Source organism: Jatropha curcas, chromosome 2 (genome assembly GCF_041381405.1).
Source record: "Jatropha curcas cultivar XTBG-Jc1 chromosome 2, XTBG_Jcur_1.0, whole genome shotgun sequence".
Lineage (NCBI taxonomy): Eukaryota > Viridiplantae > Streptophyta > Magnoliopsida > Malpighiales > Euphorbiaceae > Jatropha > Jatropha curcas.
This window is the reverse complement of record NC_143152.1, coordinates 2382373-2400314: the sequence shown is the minus strand read 5'-3', so window position 1 is coordinate 2400314 and position 17942 is coordinate 2382373. Positions and strand designations below refer to the sequence as shown.

General features: G+C 29.2%; 3 protein-coding genes across 3 annotated transcripts; 2 read left to right on the top strand and 1 right to left on the bottom strand.

Moving 5' to 3' along the window:
- Positions 1-3262: 3262 nt before the first annotated feature.
- On the top strand, positions 3263-5785 carry LOC105645269 (calcium-binding protein CBP). Its single transcript, XM_012230834.4, has 5 exons — positions 3263-3911; positions 4336-4382; positions 4469-4644; positions 4792-4810; positions 5507-5785. Exons 1-5 carry the CDS (start codon positions 3449-3451, stop codon positions 5609-5611), a joined length of 810 nt encoding a protein of 269 aa, XP_012086224.1. The 5' UTR covers positions 3263-3448; the 3' UTR covers positions 5612-5785.
- Positions 5786-5910: 125 nt separating this feature from the next.
- LOC105645270 (alpha carbonic anhydrase 4) lies at positions 5911-9332 on the bottom strand. Its single transcript, XM_012230835.4, has 7 exons — positions 9207-9332; positions 7660-7877; positions 7358-7464; positions 7182-7284; positions 6621-6782; positions 6473-6526; positions 5911-6172 (listed from the first exon to the last, which is right to left on the bottom strand). Exons 1-7 carry the CDS (start codon positions 9280-9282, stop codon positions 6083-6085), a joined length of 810 nt encoding a protein of 269 aa, XP_012086225.1. The 5' UTR covers positions 9283-9332; the 3' UTR covers positions 5911-6082.
- A 3958-nt stretch (positions 9333-13290) lies between these two features.
- Positions 13291-17858, top strand: EIF3E (eukaryotic translation initiation factor 3E). The gene is made up of 8 exons (XM_012230836.4): positions 13291-13612; positions 13693-13847; positions 14234-14461; positions 14553-14674; positions 15377-15596; positions 16317-16459; positions 17154-17291; positions 17485-17858. Exons 1-8 carry the CDS (start codon positions 13405-13407, stop codon positions 17576-17578), a joined length of 1308 nt encoding a protein of 435 aa, XP_012086226.1. The 5' UTR covers positions 13291-13404; the 3' UTR covers positions 17579-17858.
- Positions 17859-17942: the final 84 nt, after the last annotated feature.

The window sequence follows — 17942 nt, the reverse complement described above, 5'->3', positions numbered from 1 at the left end:
CAACTTAAATATCAAATGATTGCAGAAACTAATTATATGATAAACAGTTCAGTAACTCTACAATTTTGAAGAACTAGAATGTTAAGAGTGTGTAAAAATATAAATGTTAAGGACACGTAAATATTATCTGACTTTATAATTTAGTTGATTAAATTAAATTAATTAATTAATTAATTTACATCAAAATCCATTAATTATCTAATTGAACTTTGGTTAGGCTCATGCTAATTAATCCATTTTGATATGTCTAAGCGGTATTGTTTTACTCTATAAATCTATTTTTATCTATGTATCAAGATTAGCCGATTAAAATGTACATATATTGGTAATTTCTACTTATTCTTTTATCTGATATTAAAGAGGATAGTTTTGTCCTACGTATTTTAAATTTTTCCTAAACAAAATCAGTTTGATCAAATTAAAAGAAAGGCTTCTGAACAAATCCAAAACCGTTGAAATTTTGAAATCCCAGCGCCTATTTTTTTTCAAAATATTGGGGCTGGAAAACGAGTAGTACTTTACGCGGAATTTCTTACAAAGAAAAATTCAGTGCATGCCACCCCATGAAAAAAAGTTGACAAAGTTTGAAAGTCAACCTAAAATCGAGTTGCCGCGGTGATAAATACAAGTGGCCACGTGGAAGTCGTGAACGAAGATTGCGAGTGTATGTAATAATGCAAGTACATAAATGCCCTTTGACAGACTAAAACTTATGGTCCTTTTCACATTATATGGAATTCAGGATTCAAAGCCAGGAGGACGGAGTGGGATTTATGAGAGATGATAAGGATAGAATGGGCATTATATATTATACACATATTTATATCGCCCGACAGCGGTAACATGGCTAAGGAATTTGTTTTTGGATAAACCATGTGAAGACGTAACGGAGAACCAAACCACGATATAAAACATGCACGTGTGAGTATAGGCCACGTAAACGCGTACCAAATCACTTTTTGATTTATTATTTTATTTTAAAATATAAATTATTTTATATATTTTAAAAAGTAATAAATGATATATTTTCAATATTACTTTTATTTACACTAAATATAATAAATATTTCACAGGTAATTATTAATTTTAAGATAAATAATATTTTAATCACATTATCCTTAAGTTTATTATAATACAAAAGAATTAATTATTTCTTTAATTCTTATATAAAAATTTTAAACGACTTATATTTTGAAATAAATAGAATATTAAATAATAAAAAATATTATTGTTTGTTAATTACGTAATAATGAGCTGTCTTCGTCCTCATAACAGTAAAATACAAATTTAATCCTTAAAAATTGAATTCTCTGGAAAAATCTTTACATTAACGTCAAAGAAGATTACTCTACACTAATAAAAATAGAGAAATATCTTTTAATTATACAAAAAAATTGTCAAACTTTACTATCGTAGAGTGGAGGAAAAGCCAGAGCAACAGCCTTTTGAATTTAGAAAATTGAGAGATAGTGGAGAAAATAGTTTCATTCTATTAAATGTAGAGATGGAGATTTTTTTTTTTTCTTTTTTGGCAAAACCCATATTTAAGCTTGAATTTATTGAGTTTTATCTTAAACTTGCATTTGTTAATATTAGACCCTTCAATTTTATCTTTATCAAGATTAAGCCTTAATTAAGAGTAATTGGAAATTCAAGTCACAAATAATAAAAACAAATTTAATAATAATGTGACACGTGAAAATCGCAAATCTCATATAGAAATTAAAATAAAGATAAATAAAAATTAGTAAAAAAAATTTCAAATTCTTCCTTCGTAAAATTGAAATGAAACCTAAACTATAATTTACTGTTAGGTCATACATGTAGTCACCACTAAACTATGCATTAGTGATTGTATATAATATTTATCTAAATTAATTTTGTTTTACTAATCAAATTCAAATTTTTTAAATTTTATTTTAGGTACTATAAATCTCCGACATAAAGGGTCTATTCGGTAATACTAGTTATTTTAGTAGCTGTTATTGATTTTATAAGCTATTAGCTATTTATATAGCTGTTTAGAAAAAAAAAATGATTGGTATAAATAGCTGTTTGATTAACTGTTGAATTTAAAATAACAAAATAGAACATTTAAATATAATTATAGAAGTGAACCCATCATAAATAAATAGATAATTTATATATTGTGTTATTATTTTTCTATTAAAAGAATGTCAATCTACAGAGTGTAGTCCAATTATATAAATTGAAATCATTATCAAAAATGATAATACAATTTTCTCACATATTCCCCGATTAATTTGTTATTAAATTATTTTATTTAATTTTTTATATAAAATGATGTAATTTTTTAACTTAATTACAGACTTGTAGTACCATAACAACCATTGAAAAAAAAGAACTATTGTTAATATAAGTTAATTTAGAATAAAATTGTCAAAAAATTTTCAATTAAAAATTAAAAATGCTAAATGTTAGATGGATTAATATTTTAATAAATATTATCTTATCCATTAACAGCTATTTTACATATTACATTATCGAATGATATAATTTACAAAAACAGTATTTTAATGTAATCAAAATTCTAAACACTTCGAGTGTGTTCACTTGTAGAAATTAGAGTAGCTTTCTAAAAAAGTTTTTCAAAAAAATTAGAAAATAGAGTTTTATGTTCGAATCAGTCAATTTTCTATTTGAAAAACTAGAAAACAGGTTTTCAGTTTTTCAAAATTTCACTAAGATTTGGAAAACAACTTTAAGTTGTTTTTCAGAGTATTTCTTTATAATAAAAGAAATATTTTCCAACTGTTTTTTACTTTTTTTAAATGAAATTTTCATAATTAAAATTATAATATTTAAAGATAATTTTTTGTATAAAATATTTTCATTTGAAAAAATAAAAATATTTAAGTAAAATAAGATTTTATATTATTCTTTAATAAATAATTAATTTTATTGTTACAAATATATTATATATTTTATTTTTTAAAAATTATACAAAAATGATAGAAAATGATATTATTGTAAATAATCAATTGTAAAAATCCAAAACCGTTTACATACAAAATTTCTAAATTCATTTTATACTATTTTATTTTTTTTAATTATAAAAGTTATAAATAAAGTCTATAAAATTAAATTAAAATATAATTTTTTGTTATTATCAACGTGAAGGCATTTTTTCATTTTCTACTTTTTATTTTTATTTTTTTAAAAAATTAATTTATTAAGAAATAAAAAATAAAAATAAAAAAAAACTTTTTCTATAAATAAGCAGAGTTTTTTTTACCCAAGAGAGAAAAGGTTGTATAAGATTCAAAATAACGTTTAAGCGAAACCAGATATATTCGTAAAAACTCAGCATCGAATACACTAATTTTGTACTTGTCCACAACTTATAAATCGGAACCATCCACTGCAAAATTAATATCTCACAACCAATAAGAAAATTACCGTTGTTTCATTCAGTTTCTTCCTCATAATGTCTGGCTATCCCCATCAACCACCCAGTTACGGCTACGGCGCGCCACAGCAACCATACGGCGCCTCTCCATCGCCACCGCAACCTTACGGCGCCGCTCCACCTTACGGTGCGCAACCACCAACTCAGCCTTACGGCGGTCCATCAGCTCCTTACGGGGCTCCCTACGCACACCCTCCAGGCGACAAGCCCCCAAAGGACAAGCCTCACTCCTCTGCTCCGGGCAGCTACCCACCGTCGGCTGCTTATGGTAGCCCATTCGCCTCCCTAATGCCCTCGGCTTTCCCTCCAGGCACGGATCCCAACGTCGTCGCGTGCTTTCAACTCGCCGATCAAGACGGTAGCGGATTTATCGACGATAAGGAGTTGCAGAGAGCTCTATCGACTTATAATCAGAGCTTCAGTTTGAGGACCGTTCATCTTCTCATGTACCACTTCACCAACACCAACACAAGAAAGATCGGTAAGATTTCAAATTTTTTCCCCTTTCATTTCCAGTTTCCCTTTCCATTTCATTTTGGAGCGCGCAATTTAGCATAAAATTGTTACTAGTTTCTAATTTGTGCCGAGTGTTGAGGATAGACTAGAGTAACCAGTATGGCGTCGGACCGTCGGTTGCTTAATTACGCTTGAATTGATGTGGCTTTTGGATTCATCCGAGCATAATACACGTGGAAGCGCCTTATAAATCTCTGATTTTTTTTTTTTTTTATAATTTAAACATTAAGTTCTTTAGTTAGGTCACTAACTCTGGGCCCACTTTGTTCGTATTTATTTTTGACGCGGAGTTTGTTTGAAAAGTCTTTGCTATTTAATATTTACTGATTTGTTTATTTAAACTTTGATTTTGGCTGTAAAAGATTTTAAAATTTGAAAATTTAATTCAGGGCCGAAGGAATTCACTCAAGTGTTTTACAGTCTTCAGAACTGGAGGGTAAGTTTTGGTTTTGAATGATTTTTGTTATTATTTGCCAATTTTTGTATGCATTATTTGATTCCATATGGGATTTTTATATGCAGGCCATTTTTGAAAGATTTGATAGGGATAGGAGTGGCAGGATTGATCCTAACGAGCTGAGGGAGGCACTATTGAGTTTAGGATTTGCTGTTTCGCCTGTCGTCTTGGATTTGCTCGTCTCTAAGTTTGATAAAACTGGAGGGAAAGCCAGGGCCATCGAATATGACAATTTCATTGAGTATGTCTCTTTTCATTTGATCAATATTCGGGATTTTTAAACATTGGGAATTATGATTATTATTATTAATACTATTTAATTTTAATGTGCATACCAAGCTAATTTTTTGTTTTTCTTTTTTTTGTTCTCTCTCCCTTGTAAACCCAGGTGCTGTCTTACTGTCAAGGTGAGCTCTTTACTTTAGTATTACTACTTTCTTTTGCATTTATTGGATGCATGGTTAAGTGGCTGTGCCTTTTCATTTATGATTAGCTAAATTGCATGAAGTTATATGCAACTCAACTTGAGATTATTCTGCACGATGAATGCCTCAGTGAACTCTAGCATGGTATAAAAATAACGGGAGTTGTAAATTTTTGATTTTTTTCCATGACATTTTGTGCAAGTGCGGTATTAATATATAAGAAATCCCTTAATATATAATGTCTTCTTCTCTAGCCATTGGCTTGACCACAGATTCAAATCCAGTTTCCATTCTGGTTTCTTGGGAAGAGCACTGGTGTTTGTAGATTGTAATTTAAGAAAGTATTTTAAAATTAAGGCTGCTTGTAATATTGCATTTTCATAAAAAAATTGTTTCTATGCTTTATTTTAACAACAGAATGAGAAAAAAAATTTTGGGTTATCTAGAATTGTCGCGTTTATACAACAATTTCAATGTTTGAATTAAGATTAAGAGTTTATACTCTAAGACTTATCTGATCTTATCAATGCTAGTTCTTACTGTTCATATGTTATGATATGAATATACCACACCAATTAATTATGTATGGATGATGAGATTCCATTGACACAGAGCCAATTTCAATAGACTTATTGGAGGGTGTTCTGCATTTTAATGTTCATGACAATTTCCTTTCAGGGGCTGACTGAGAAATTCAAGGAGAAAGACGCTACATACTCTGGTTCAGCAACTTTCACTTATGAGGCTTTCATGTTAACTGTTTTGCCATTCCTCATAGCGTAGGATGAAAATCGAAAGTTCAACAGTTTGGACTCTGAATTTTATGTATTTCTTCAGTGCTTTTGCAGATAGTTCTCCTCCCTTGTTCATTTCCATTCACTTCTTGTATAAATAAGTATTTGTAGTTTTGTTGTAAACTTCTTAAGAGCTTAAAGAATATTTTAGTATGTTGATATATTTCTGTATTTTATGTTAATGAAAGCCGTGTAATTGGTACAACATTAATATCTAAGTCATCTGTCACCTGAAATGAAAAAATTTGCAACCAAAAAAAAAAAAAAAAAAAAAAAAAGAATTGTGCATTGAAAAAGAAAATTCAAATTCCAATTCGAAGTAATTGCTATATATACATTATTCAAAATATGAGTAAGAGAAATACTAGAAAATAACAAGCTCTCGCTTATAAATTCAATTTCATAGAAATTGAGTTATTTGGTCCTCTCTTTATTTATGTAATTTTTCGTTCTTATAGACTTAGGTTGAAGCACCATTCGCATTTGGTCTGTACATGTAAACTGGTCTTCCATCTAATGGCTGAGACGGTCTAGCATTTGCCTCAAATCCCTAATATGGAACATCAGCAAAAAGCAAAAACTTATTTACTAATAATGCTTTTCTGGTACAAATTTTCGTTTTTTATTTAATGTCTAAGAAGGAAGTTACTAAAAAAGCATGGAATGTTGAATTCATATAAAATAAGATATTTGAAAAAAAAAATTTTTGATATTTTAAAATCATTTCCTAAAAAAAATACTTTTTCTTAAGAAATTAAATTTTGTATAAAAATGTTGTTATAAATATTTTTAGTTTTGAACAACAATCAAAACATGAAAATACTTATGAAAGAGTAATATGGTTGCATACATCATGAACAGCATCCCTCAGTGCTTTCACTTGCTCCCTTGAAACTGTCCTCACCTATCAAAACAAAAATGGTATTTTACTTCAGTAGAGGATTTAAAAAATCCAACATGGAAATTATAAATAAATAAATAAATAAATAAATTATCACCTTCTTGACTATTGTCCAAATAACCCCCTCAGTGCATGGAGGAGTAGTAAGAGAACCATTATATCTATAATACTTTCTGCTCCCAAACCTGATATTTCCTGGGTTCACAATTCCCAAATCTATTTCTTCTTTTTCCACTGTTCTTTTTATGTGTTGGAATAACTGAGAAATGGAATAACGTTAGTCTATAAATTAAAACTACTAAAATCTAAATGAAATTAAGTTCGAGTTTTACTCATGAACTATATGCTCGAGTTTAAAAAACTAAGCTCGAGTTTAGAACGTTTTATTGTAAATGAACTTCATCTCTACTCATTCATAGTTTATAATTTAAAAAAAAAAAAAAAATTGAGGCTTATTTATAATTTGATCCTGGAGATTCAAACTCGTTTACAAGCTTGTTAGCTTGAAAGTGAACTCGTGAGTTTGAGCTTGAAAAGCAGGCTTATTGAGTTCGAACTTGAATGAATCTTTTTTTGAAGCTAAATTTTGAATAATTCACGAGTGCCTTGCCTTGAATCAACTATTGTACATTCTCATGTATTATAATGTACACAATACCTTGGAAAGGAAAGGATCATGGCGGCCGTATTTGTAAACAATTCCAATAACAGCAATCTTTCCTTCAGAGCTCTCGTGAACCAAGTGAATCTCCAATTCATACCTATAAACACAAAATGGAGATTTTAGAACACTTTTATAAGGGAGAAAAAGAATATATTACGAAGAAACCAAACCTTGAACCATTGAAAGTGTGCTCTGAAGGAGAATGCCAATGGCATTGTTGCAATTTGTAATCAGTACCATTGATCTTAATTTTCCCTGCATCTCCTTTCCATATCACCTGCTCAAAATAGTCGTTTAGATACAAGTGGTTTTAAGAATATCGAGAAGTAGCTAATAAATTTTTTCTTATTTTATTTTAATTTTATAAAAAATAATTTAATCAAATTAATAAATATTTTATTATAATTTAAAAGAATTAATCGTTTTTTTTAATAACCATGCATGAGAGAGCAAGTGAATTAAGTTTAATCACCGCAATGTCATGTCCCCTGTTCTTTACACTTGCAGGAGCTGGCTTGTAACATCTATGCAATTTCCCTAATTTACTTGAAGTTTGTACCCTTTTATTTAAAAGGTCAATAGGAGACTGCAATTTTCCATTATTACAAACTTGCCACTCTGGCTCAATATTACCCCAGTGCTTCGGCCCTTTTCCAGTATCTTCATCGTATGTAAATGGGCTCTCATCACCTGTTCATTTAAAAAAAAAAAAAAAATTCATTGAACAATATTTATTTTATTTTAAGTAATGCTTAATCTTTTAAATGACTAAGTCAATTAGATTCCACTAAAGCAAGAAAGTGGAATCTTCTTTGACCAAAGTTAAAAAATAGATTTGGCCAAGTAATTAACTTGGGATAAATTAAATAAAAAATGTTAAATTTCCTTTTTAAAAAGGAAATAAGATTTAGATTCACTTAGTACAACATTAAAAATTAAGCAAAGAATCCAATGCATGGTTTTATTCTATAGTACAATGCAGGTCTGAAGTTTTAAAGGTGATAAAGAGCAAAAAAATATGAGTGGGAGCCTCAAATTCAAATCCGTTATTTTTCACCAATTTAATGAGCCGAGCCAAGAGAGAGCTATCTTTATTGTGTAGCATATAGTGTTATTTCAGTTCATAAAATCCTCCGTGAATTATAAAAAGAGCAAAGAATAGGATAAAAAAGAAATTGTAATACCTATTCCAGACGGGTAAAAACATTGTCACTATTTGCTTATGTAAAGAAACAGACAACCCTCTAGACCAATTTAAAGAGGAGACAATTGTCTGAAAAATACTGAATCTGCTCTTTTCTCTTTTTTCCACATATATGTGCATGCATTTTAAAAATGCAGAAATCAATAATGCAAATTTTACAAAATTTTGTTAAATTCACTATTATCATATTTATACATATTGTTTTGAAGGGTAATACTATTTAAATATAATTAGCATAAAAAGAGAATGCATAAAAGCTGGAGGGACAGGAACTAAACCAATTCGCTGATTTATTAAACAAAATATAAAGATATTTAATTCACTCTTACAAAAATTTATGAATCTTTTTTTTTTAATGGAACTGTTATTTAACAATTATTAAAATAAAAAATCATCTCATCCTGAATAAAAGCTGGAGGGATAGGATCACATTCCAGCCACCTGAGCTAGCAAATAGGCATACTGATTCCTTGATTTCTTAGAGAAAGAAAAAAAAAAAAAAGCAAATACAAAAACAACAGCGAAATACCAAGTGCACAGCTAAAGCTAATCAACTAGCCAATATATCATATATAATATCATATGATTTTCAAACAAAAAAATCATATACAATATCAGATAAAAATTGAAAAAAAAAAGTTTCAAAAATGACATTAGAATTGAAAGTAATTACAAAAACATTTCAAGAGATATTTCAAAACCCAGATTTGATTAATGGTTAACTTCTGCAATTAAATGACTCCCTAATGAGAAAGTATATGCATGTATAATGTGCAGAAGAGGGAGAGAGAGAGAGAGAGAGACAGAGAGCATACCAACTTCAGACTCGAAAGCAATGGAGATAATGGCCAATGAGCAGAGAAGAAGAGAAAGAAGAAAGCGAGAAGCCATTTTTAAACACCTTATTTGATGCTCGAAATGGGTAATTTACAGAGACATTCTCATTCTCGTATTTATAAGGTAAGTGACAATTCCGCTTAGTTGTTGATGGGGTGCGTTGATTGGTATCACGCGCTTTTGTCAAGCGCGTGAAACGGATTTTCCATAACGGTTTTAGAACGGGGGTTTTTATTAATTGTAATAATTATTGGTGAAATTTATTTATTTATTATTAATTAGGTGTATTTCTAAAACAAATGGGTAAAAATATACTACTCCACCAGTTTATTTTTATCTTAAAAGGACAGATGGAAGAGTAAAATGGGTCGGGTATTGTCGGGTATTGTATTTGCTCCAACTCAATTATATAGGTTTTTTTGGGTGAAAAAATAGATAACAAAAATTAATTATTATATAATCTATCTATCTATAATATCTATAATTTATAATTATATCTATAATCTACTAGGTTTATTAATTGATAAAAATATCATTAAAGATATTAATTTAATTAGTTGAAAAATAAAAATAATTTAATTTTGATTGATCATATAAATTTTCTATTTAAAAGTATTATATATTATATAATGTGTATATTAAATACAAGAATATAATAAAGATTTTAATTTTATTGATAAAAAAAGCATTCTTTAATTGAATAAACTAATAGATTAAAATACATTCCTAGACTAATTAAAATACATTTCTTAAAAGAATTATTCCTTGATTAAATTTAATTAAATTGACTTGTAATTAAAATATTTTATTATTATTAGCTTTTTATAATTGATAATTAAAACAGTTTATCGTTAATAACTATTTTTACAACTTAGATGTACGTATAATATCTCATCAAAACTAATCAAATACACTGATTTGGAGAGAATCCATTCATATTCTTCATTAAAAGAAAAATTAAATTATTAAAATAAATACTAATGATTCATACGGTTATTTGGAACTCAAATTAGGAAATACTAGTAATTAATAATAATAGACTTATTTTGATATTGCTATTTATTTGTACAGTTTTAATTTCGTTTGGGAATTTTTTCACAATTGAAAATTTTTAATTACCGTAAACTGTTTAACTATATTTTTATATTTATATCGATGTCTACGTCTATAACTATCGATATAAACATATAAAAATCTAACTAAATTTGTTTATGTGGCATGATATTATGAAACTTATTTGGAGATGTAGATTTTTACTTCTGTTTAAAATTTTTAACATATCGATTTTATTATCTAAATCGAAGAAATCAAATTATAAAATTTTTTATTTTCTTTTTTCAATAATTAATAACTATATAATAATTTTATTTCATTAATAAAAAACTCACTCTTTTCTTTATTTTGCAATAATTAATAATCCAAATAATAAATTTTCTACATTAATAATAGAACACTAATTAGGCTTTGCAATAATTAGTAATCACACTATAAATTGACGTAACATTTTGTTATTTTATAATTTAATTCTCCTCTAATTTTTTTAAAAATCTTAATTATCTTTTGAGTATTTTGTATATAAGTATACTAGCTGCATCTACTAAATTCATTATACAAATTTTTGTTTTCTTTTTCATGTTCAATATATTTTTAGTTAGTGATAAATATTTAATACCTTGAGCAAAAGACACTAATGATTAACCATTAGTAAAGTTTTTTTTTAGGTAATTTTATGATTTGAGTAATTGTTTTAATTTATAAAATAAATATTTATATTTATTGTTTTAGTTTAGCTAAGAAAGTAAATTTATTATTTTTAATTTATTAATGTAGAATTCATTTATCATTTTTTGAATTTACAGAAAATTTTGGATCATTAGTTTTTGTCATTTTTATCCTTTTATCCTTTGGATTAGTAGAAAATTTTGAATTTATAGAAAAATTCTTTTATCCTTTTCACAAACAGCAAAACCCACAACTATCCATCTCTGCAACTAAAGAAGTAGAGTCAATGAAACTCTTTTCTAATCTTCCTTTTTTTTTTTTTTTTCCCCAAATCTTTATCTATATCAATCTATTTTTTTTATTTGAGTTTTCTTTTCCCCCATGGCTAGTGTTAATCAATACTAAGACAAAACTCTGTGTTTAAACGATATTGTTTATTAATCTTCTTTTTTACATATGTGTTATTATTTATGTCGAATCCATCTAGTAATATTATTAAGACGATGTTAGATAATTACAATACAACTTTAAAACATAACTTTGGAAGAGCAATCTATATTAGAAGATGGTTAATCAAAGTGATTTCCCTTAGTTTTTTTTTTTTTCCTTTTAGTTTTTTCGAATTTGTTGCTTTTCTCGGATCATATTATTGTAATTTTTTGGATTTTCTTTTGGGTAATTGTTTTTTGACGTTTTTGTTACTTTTGTTAGATTGGATCCTTTATGAGAAATATATATTTACAAATTCTATGACGATTATTAATAGAAATATTGGGTTTTGCTGACTAATTCTTTGTATTTTATGAATTTCAATTTGCATATGAGAAGAAAATTTGAGATATATGCTGAAAGAAACAACCGCATGAAGCGGAAAAAAAAAATATACATATAGTTGTATATGATTTTGACCGTACGACTTTCACCCATGTTTTCTAACCTAAAATGAATTAAATTGGACTATTTTGTATGAGTTGCTGCTGAAATTGACCCAAAAGGTAAAATACGAGCTTTTTACTTTTTGTATACAATTTAGGGTCTAAATTGATTTTTATTCCTATAAAATATAGATTTGGCCAAGTAATTAACTCTAGTAAATTAAATTAAAAAGTTCAAAAAGAAATATAGATATATTTGTGTTTAGTTCCCTTTTCAAAAGGAATAAAGATTTACTTAGTGAAGCTTTTAGAAATTAAGCAAAGAATCAAATGCATGGTTTTATTCTATAGCACAGTGTAGATCTGAAGTTGTAAAGGAATAAAAAGCAAAAAAAAAAAAAAAAAGATAAAAAAAAAAGAAATTGTGAAGGAATAAAAAGCAAAAAGAAAAAAAAGAAAAAAAAAAAAAAAGAAATTGTGAAATCTTTTCGGATGTATAATTGAAGCATTAAACACTATTTGCTTATATAAAGAACAAGACAATCCTTTAGACCAATTTAAAGAAGTTATTAGGATATTTTTTGGTGTATTAGTTATTAAAATATTTTTAACATATAATATAAGTTTAATTTGAAGTACTTTAGTACTCTTATAATTTGTAAAACTTATGTTTTTATTATTTAATTTGAACTATTTATGAATCAAAACTATTAAATGATACGTGTGTTTTGGTGAAAAAATATTTTTAATAAACAAATATTTTTTTATTGAAACCAATGCTTTCTCACATGTATCTTTTGTTGATTAGTGGTCATATCTCATATTTGCACTAAAATCATCAAATGAATTGTGTTTGAGTAAAAAGGTCATTTGACAATTTAAAATTTTTATTTTGTATTGAAACTACCAGTTAAATTGATGGTTTCAATACAATATAAAAATTATTGTTTATTCATATAATTATTTTTTGCTGACAGTTTGTCAGTACGAGTTACTTCTCCTATTGCATTGAAATCGCCAATTGAATTGGTGGTTTTAGTGCAACACACTCTTTCTATAGCAAGACAAATATTATATTGATAAATAATTTTGATTTGACATTAGATTGAGAAATAGTTTTTTGAAGAATATTATTTTTGTCAAAAATCTAACGGAATGACAAAATAATTGGACAAGGAATGACAAAATAATTGGACAAAATTGATATACAAGGATAAAATAATATATTTTAAAAAATATAGGAACAAAGTAGTTAATTTTGACATAATATGGGGTAATTTCATAATTTTCCCACAAAATATTTATTTCAAATTTGGCATAGCTTAAAATTGGATCCAATTGATTACAATTAAAACGTGAGGGGTCAAAATGACATTTTAATTTTAACTTTTGTATTGGATGTAAATTTTAAGTTTTTTGAAGAGGTGATGGACAGATTGGATATTTATTCCTAATTCGTCTAATCTGAAAACTACATAAATCCCAAAAAAACCCTACTCCTTGCCCTTTCTTTTCTTTTCCAATTCTCGAAGTAAAAGAAACACCACCACCACCTCCACAACCTCCAGCAGCGGCAACCATGGCTAACTATGATCTGACACCAAGAATGGCGCCTCATCTTGACCGGCACTTGGTGTTTCCTCTACTGGAGTTTCTCCAAGAACGGCAGCTATATCCAGAGGACCAGATCTTCAAATCGAAAATTGAGCTCTTGAACAAAACAAACATGGTCGATTACGCCATGGACATCCACAAGAGCCTCTACCATACCGAAGACGTCCCTCAAGGTAACCTAAACTTACTCTTAGGCTTAACTTACTATATTGCATGTATACTTATTTAATGTGTTCGAGAGGGCTTCGTTTAGATATGGTGGAGAGAAGGGCGGAGGTTGTGGCCAGATTGAAGGCCCTCGAGGAAGGTGCGGCGCCGTTAGTAGCGTTTTTGCAGAATGCGAGCGCAGTGCAGGAGTTGAGGGCGGATAAGCAGTACAATCTTCAGATGCTTAATGACCGTTATCAGGTTTGCTATATTGATTTTTTTTTTTTTTTTTTGCTTTGCATAATTTTATGATTTTGTTTTGTGGTTATTTGATAGGTAATGATTTTTTTTTTTTACTTTGTTGTTTTATGTTTTTATTTGTTATTTTAATTATTGTCTTCTATTATTGGTATCGAAAGCCATTGCCAAATTTCAAAAGTTTTCTTTTTTAGGCTCAATATTGTATATGTTATCCCAATGATAAATATCCAGTTTCTTCATCTTGTTCTATACTCGAATGCCTTCTTTATAGTATGAGTCATTATCAGATCCGTTGGCTGCATAGTATTGTTTTCGTTTGAGGGGTGGGCTTGGTTAGAGATTTATTTTTCTTCAACTCATCAAATGATGGTGTGGTTCATTGCCAGATTGGTACAGAGCAGATTGAGGCGCTATATCAGTATGCCAAATTTCAGTTTGAATGTGGAAACTACTCTGGTGCAGCTGACTACCTTTACCAGTACAGGGCCTTGTGCACTAACAGTGAAAGGAGTCTCAGTGCATTGTGGGGGAAGTTGGCTGCTGAGATTCTGATGCAAAACTGGGATATTGCTCTTGAAGAACTGAATCGTTTGAAAGAAATAATTGATTCAAAGGTAGTGTATCTACTTTTGCCCTTCTTATGTGATGTGCTACTTCTATTTCTTTTAAAATAATGATGTTGACTGGCTGCGATTTTTGTTTCAGAGTTTCTCATCACCATTGAATCAAATGCAAAGTCGAATATGGTTGATGCATTGGAGCCTTTTCATCTTTTTCAATCATGACAATGGAAGAACACAGATTATTGACTTGTTCAATCAAGACAAGTATGTATATCTCTTCTTTTCTCTTTATACTAGTATTTGCTGAATTTCTGTCTTAGTTTGTCCAATAAGCCTTTTATCGTCCTTTTGCAAGTGCCTTAGAGTCCCTTTTTTTAGCCTTTTTTGGAATGGTATGGGTTTTGATCTTCTTATTTAGTTGGAAAAATCTTGCATATATGTACTGTTCAATTGCAACTAAATGGTACTGCTTCTGTAGGTTACTTAGTCAATAGATTTGCTGGACGTAGATATTATATATTGTCACTACATAAATAGGTTGCAAATTTTAGGATACGGATGTTAGGTTCTTGCTGTTGGTATGTGGTGCCTAACGTATGATGGACTGACTAATTGGATATCCAGTATTACTGGATTTGTGTGTGCCCTGTACACATAGAGGAACAAATGCAATTATAACATTTCATAATTGTTTATCTTTTCTGCTTATATTAGATGGGTCAGATATGATAACTCAAATATGTATTTGAATGTTTTATGGGGGGTACTTAATGTAACTATATTATGCATTGTCTGCCTTATTTTATGGACAAACTTATTTAAGCTACAGTGAGATGTTAAGCAAGATCTCATGGCACTTCAACTAAATTATGTTTTCTTCTCTTTGAATCTTGTGCAGTCTTACTTTTGTTACTTTTGCCTTTAAATAATGTATGTATATATTTTTTTGCTATTATTCTTTTTCAGGTACCTCAATGCCATTCAAACCAATGCTCCTCATCTTTTGAGGTACCTAGCAACTGCATTCATTGTCAACAAAAGGAGAAGGCCTCAATTCAAAGACTTTATAAAGGTCATACAGCAAGAGCAGCATTCGTACAAAGATCCCATCACAGAGTTTTTAGCATGTGTCTATGTTAATTATGACTTTGATGGGGCACAAAAGAAGATGAGGGAATGTGAAGAAGTAAGCTTCTCATACATCTGATTGCTTTGCTGATACTTTGAGCTCACTGTGTTTACTGATGGTTTACCAGTTATCTTTCGGTATCCCTTGTATTATCTCTCTTTTACAAAGTTCTAAAGGGTGAGGCAAATGAGAGGAGTTAGGGGTGTGATCCAATCGAGTCAGACAGAGTCAAGGCAATATGATGCACTACTTAAACTCAACTAAGAACCTCTACTCAGTTAAACTTTGAGATATTACAATTCAACTTAACTCGATTATCATTGAAACTTCAAGTTCAACTAATCTTGAATTAAAGCTCAAATAAACCCGAGTGATCTCAAAGATGAAATATGTGTATGATGTAGGATATATTTGAAATTATATAAGAAAATCAGATATTTAAACTTGCAAGCTTATATAGTTCAAATTTAAACATTTTGGTAAAAGAGTCTGAGTTGACTTGTTTACTCTAATAAAAATGAGAAGTGGTGATCAGCATTTCTGGGATATTTTGGTTGCATGCTTTTGGTGCAGAGTTGTTTCCATATGGTATTTGTCCCCCTCCTTTCATTCTCTCTTTTTTTATTTTTTTGGCTGGGGATTGGCGAATGGTGGTGGTGGGTTAGACGGGAGTGAAGTTCTGGCTGCTGCAAGTGGGAGATGGTTCTGAGCTTGTCTGAATGAAGAATTATTTCTGTATTGTATGCCTTAGCCTAACTAACTTGCTACTGGTTGTAGGTGATTTTAAATGATCCATTCCTTGGCAAAAGAGTTGAAGATAGCAACTTTTCTACTGTGCCCCTTAGAGATGAGTTTCTGGAAAATGCCCGCCTATTCATCTTTGAAACTTATTGCCGTATACATCAGCGTATTGACATGGGGTAAGTGCGGATTATAGACTTGATTTATTTGACACTGAAGAGCCTCTTTTGGGGGGATGTTTTATTTAATTTCATTGAATTGATGTGCTTTCTTTCATTTTTGCTAATGTATACATTCAAATGTGGTGGTTTTTTCAAACGAAGCTTATTGTTCGTCATGTAACATTGAGAAATGTTCCTGTAAAACATGCTTTTCTCTTTGAAGTAATTATTGAAGTAATCTTCACAAATGCAAACAACTATATTTCAATATCTAATTAGACTGTGAATACAAAGTGTAATTTTTTTTTAAATAAGATATCCAGCGATAGAAATTTGTGACAAAACCTAGCTAATTAATCCCTTTTCTTTTTCACTTTAATTTTTAATTGTTTTACTTGTGTTTGATGAGTTGATGCAATCAGACCTACAATTTTAAACGTGTGACCTTTGCTGTAATTTTGTTTCTTAGTGGATATAGTTGTTTATCTATGCTATTATGTTGACAATAATTTATATCCCATGAAGAGGCTTGAGAAATGAAGTTCTCTACAACCTCATTTGAGAATTGGGGTCAGTCAATGTTTGGATGATTTAGAGCTTAACTAGAGCCTCAACAATGTTTGGAAAATGGAACATTTTGCGCCACACATTAAGTTTTAATGCTTCCTTTTCATTATTCTGCTAATTCAAACTAATTTGCTGTTCATGGCAGAGTCCTTGCCGAGAAATTGAATCTGAATTATGATGAGGCTGAGAGATGGATTGTAAATCTTATTAGAAACTCAAAGCTTGATGCTAAGATCGATTCAGAATCAGGAACTGTCGTCATGGAGCCAAATCATCCCAATGTGTAAGATTACAGATGCATATAGATAAATTGACAGTTCTTATTCTTCTTTTCATCTACTCGGTGTTCATATGCTTGGTCTTCTTGTGCTCAATTTTCATACATCTGCTGTCAATTTTAAAATTTTTTTTTACATCGGTTCCCATTTGTTTATATGCGAAAGCACCGTTTTAAAAATTTTCCCATTCCATTCCAGGTATGAGCAGTTGATAGATCACACCAAGGCACTGTCGGGCCGTACTTACAAGTTAGTCAATCAGCTTCTAGAGCATGCACAGGCTGCTCGATGAAATTCTTAGTGCAGTTCTCGAGATTTATTGTCATTTTTCAGTATCTGGAATTTTGTTTCTCGTTTAAAAGATCAGATTCAAACTATAGAAAATTGTACTGATCATCTTTTCCGGATAAGTTATCTAATTATAGGTTGAGAAATTAAGTTAAGAGTATGAGAAAGACATTTTATATTCAAATTTTTAATATTGCTTTAAGAGTGATTGTGGTGGAAATTGAATTTGTTGTGTAATTACATTTTTTAATAATTTGTTTCAATTAGAGGTGAGCATTGAATAATCGGATCTAACCGAATTTAATTTTCTAAACAGCCGAAATTTTTAACACTTGAAGTACTAATTGCAACAATCTAAATTTAATAAT

Bases quoted from the DNA above. Each gene is read 5' to 3' on its own strand.
- EIF3E (XM_012230836.4), top strand. From the start codon at position 13,405: ATGGCTAACTATGATCTGACACCAAGAATGGCGCCTCATCTTGACCGG. The intron at 13,848-14,233 runs GTTTGCTATATT...GTTCATTGCCAG, and splicing joins TGCTTAATGACCGTTATCAG to ATTGGTACAGAGCAGATTGA. The intron at 16,460-17,153 runs GTAAGTGCGGAT...TGTTCATGGCAG, and splicing joins CATCAGCGTATTGACATGGG to AGTCCTTGCCGAGAAATTGA.
- LOC105645270 (XM_012230835.4), bottom strand. From the start codon at position 9,282: ATGGCTTCTCGCTTTCTTCTTTCTCTTCTTCTCTGCTCATTGGCCATT. The intron at 6,783-7,181 runs GTATTGTGTACA...TCCATTTCTCAG, and splicing joins ATGATCCTTTCCTTTCCAAG to TTATTCCAACACATAAAAAG. The intron at 6,527-6,620 runs GTGATAATTTAT...TTGTTTTGATAG, and splicing joins TTTGGACAATAGTCAAGAAG to GTGAGGACAGTTTCAAGGGA.
- LOC105645269 (XM_012230834.4), top strand. From the start codon at position 3,449: ATGTCTGGCTATCCCCATCAACCACCCAGTTACGGCTACGGCGCGCCA. The intron at 3,912-4,335 runs GTAAGATTTCAA...AATTTAATTCAG, and splicing joins CACCAACACAAGAAAGATCG to GGCCGAAGGAATTCACTCAA. The intron at 4,383-4,468 runs GTAAGTTTTGGT...TTTTATATGCAG, and splicing joins ACAGTCTTCAGAACTGGAGG to GCCATTTTTGAAAGATTTGA.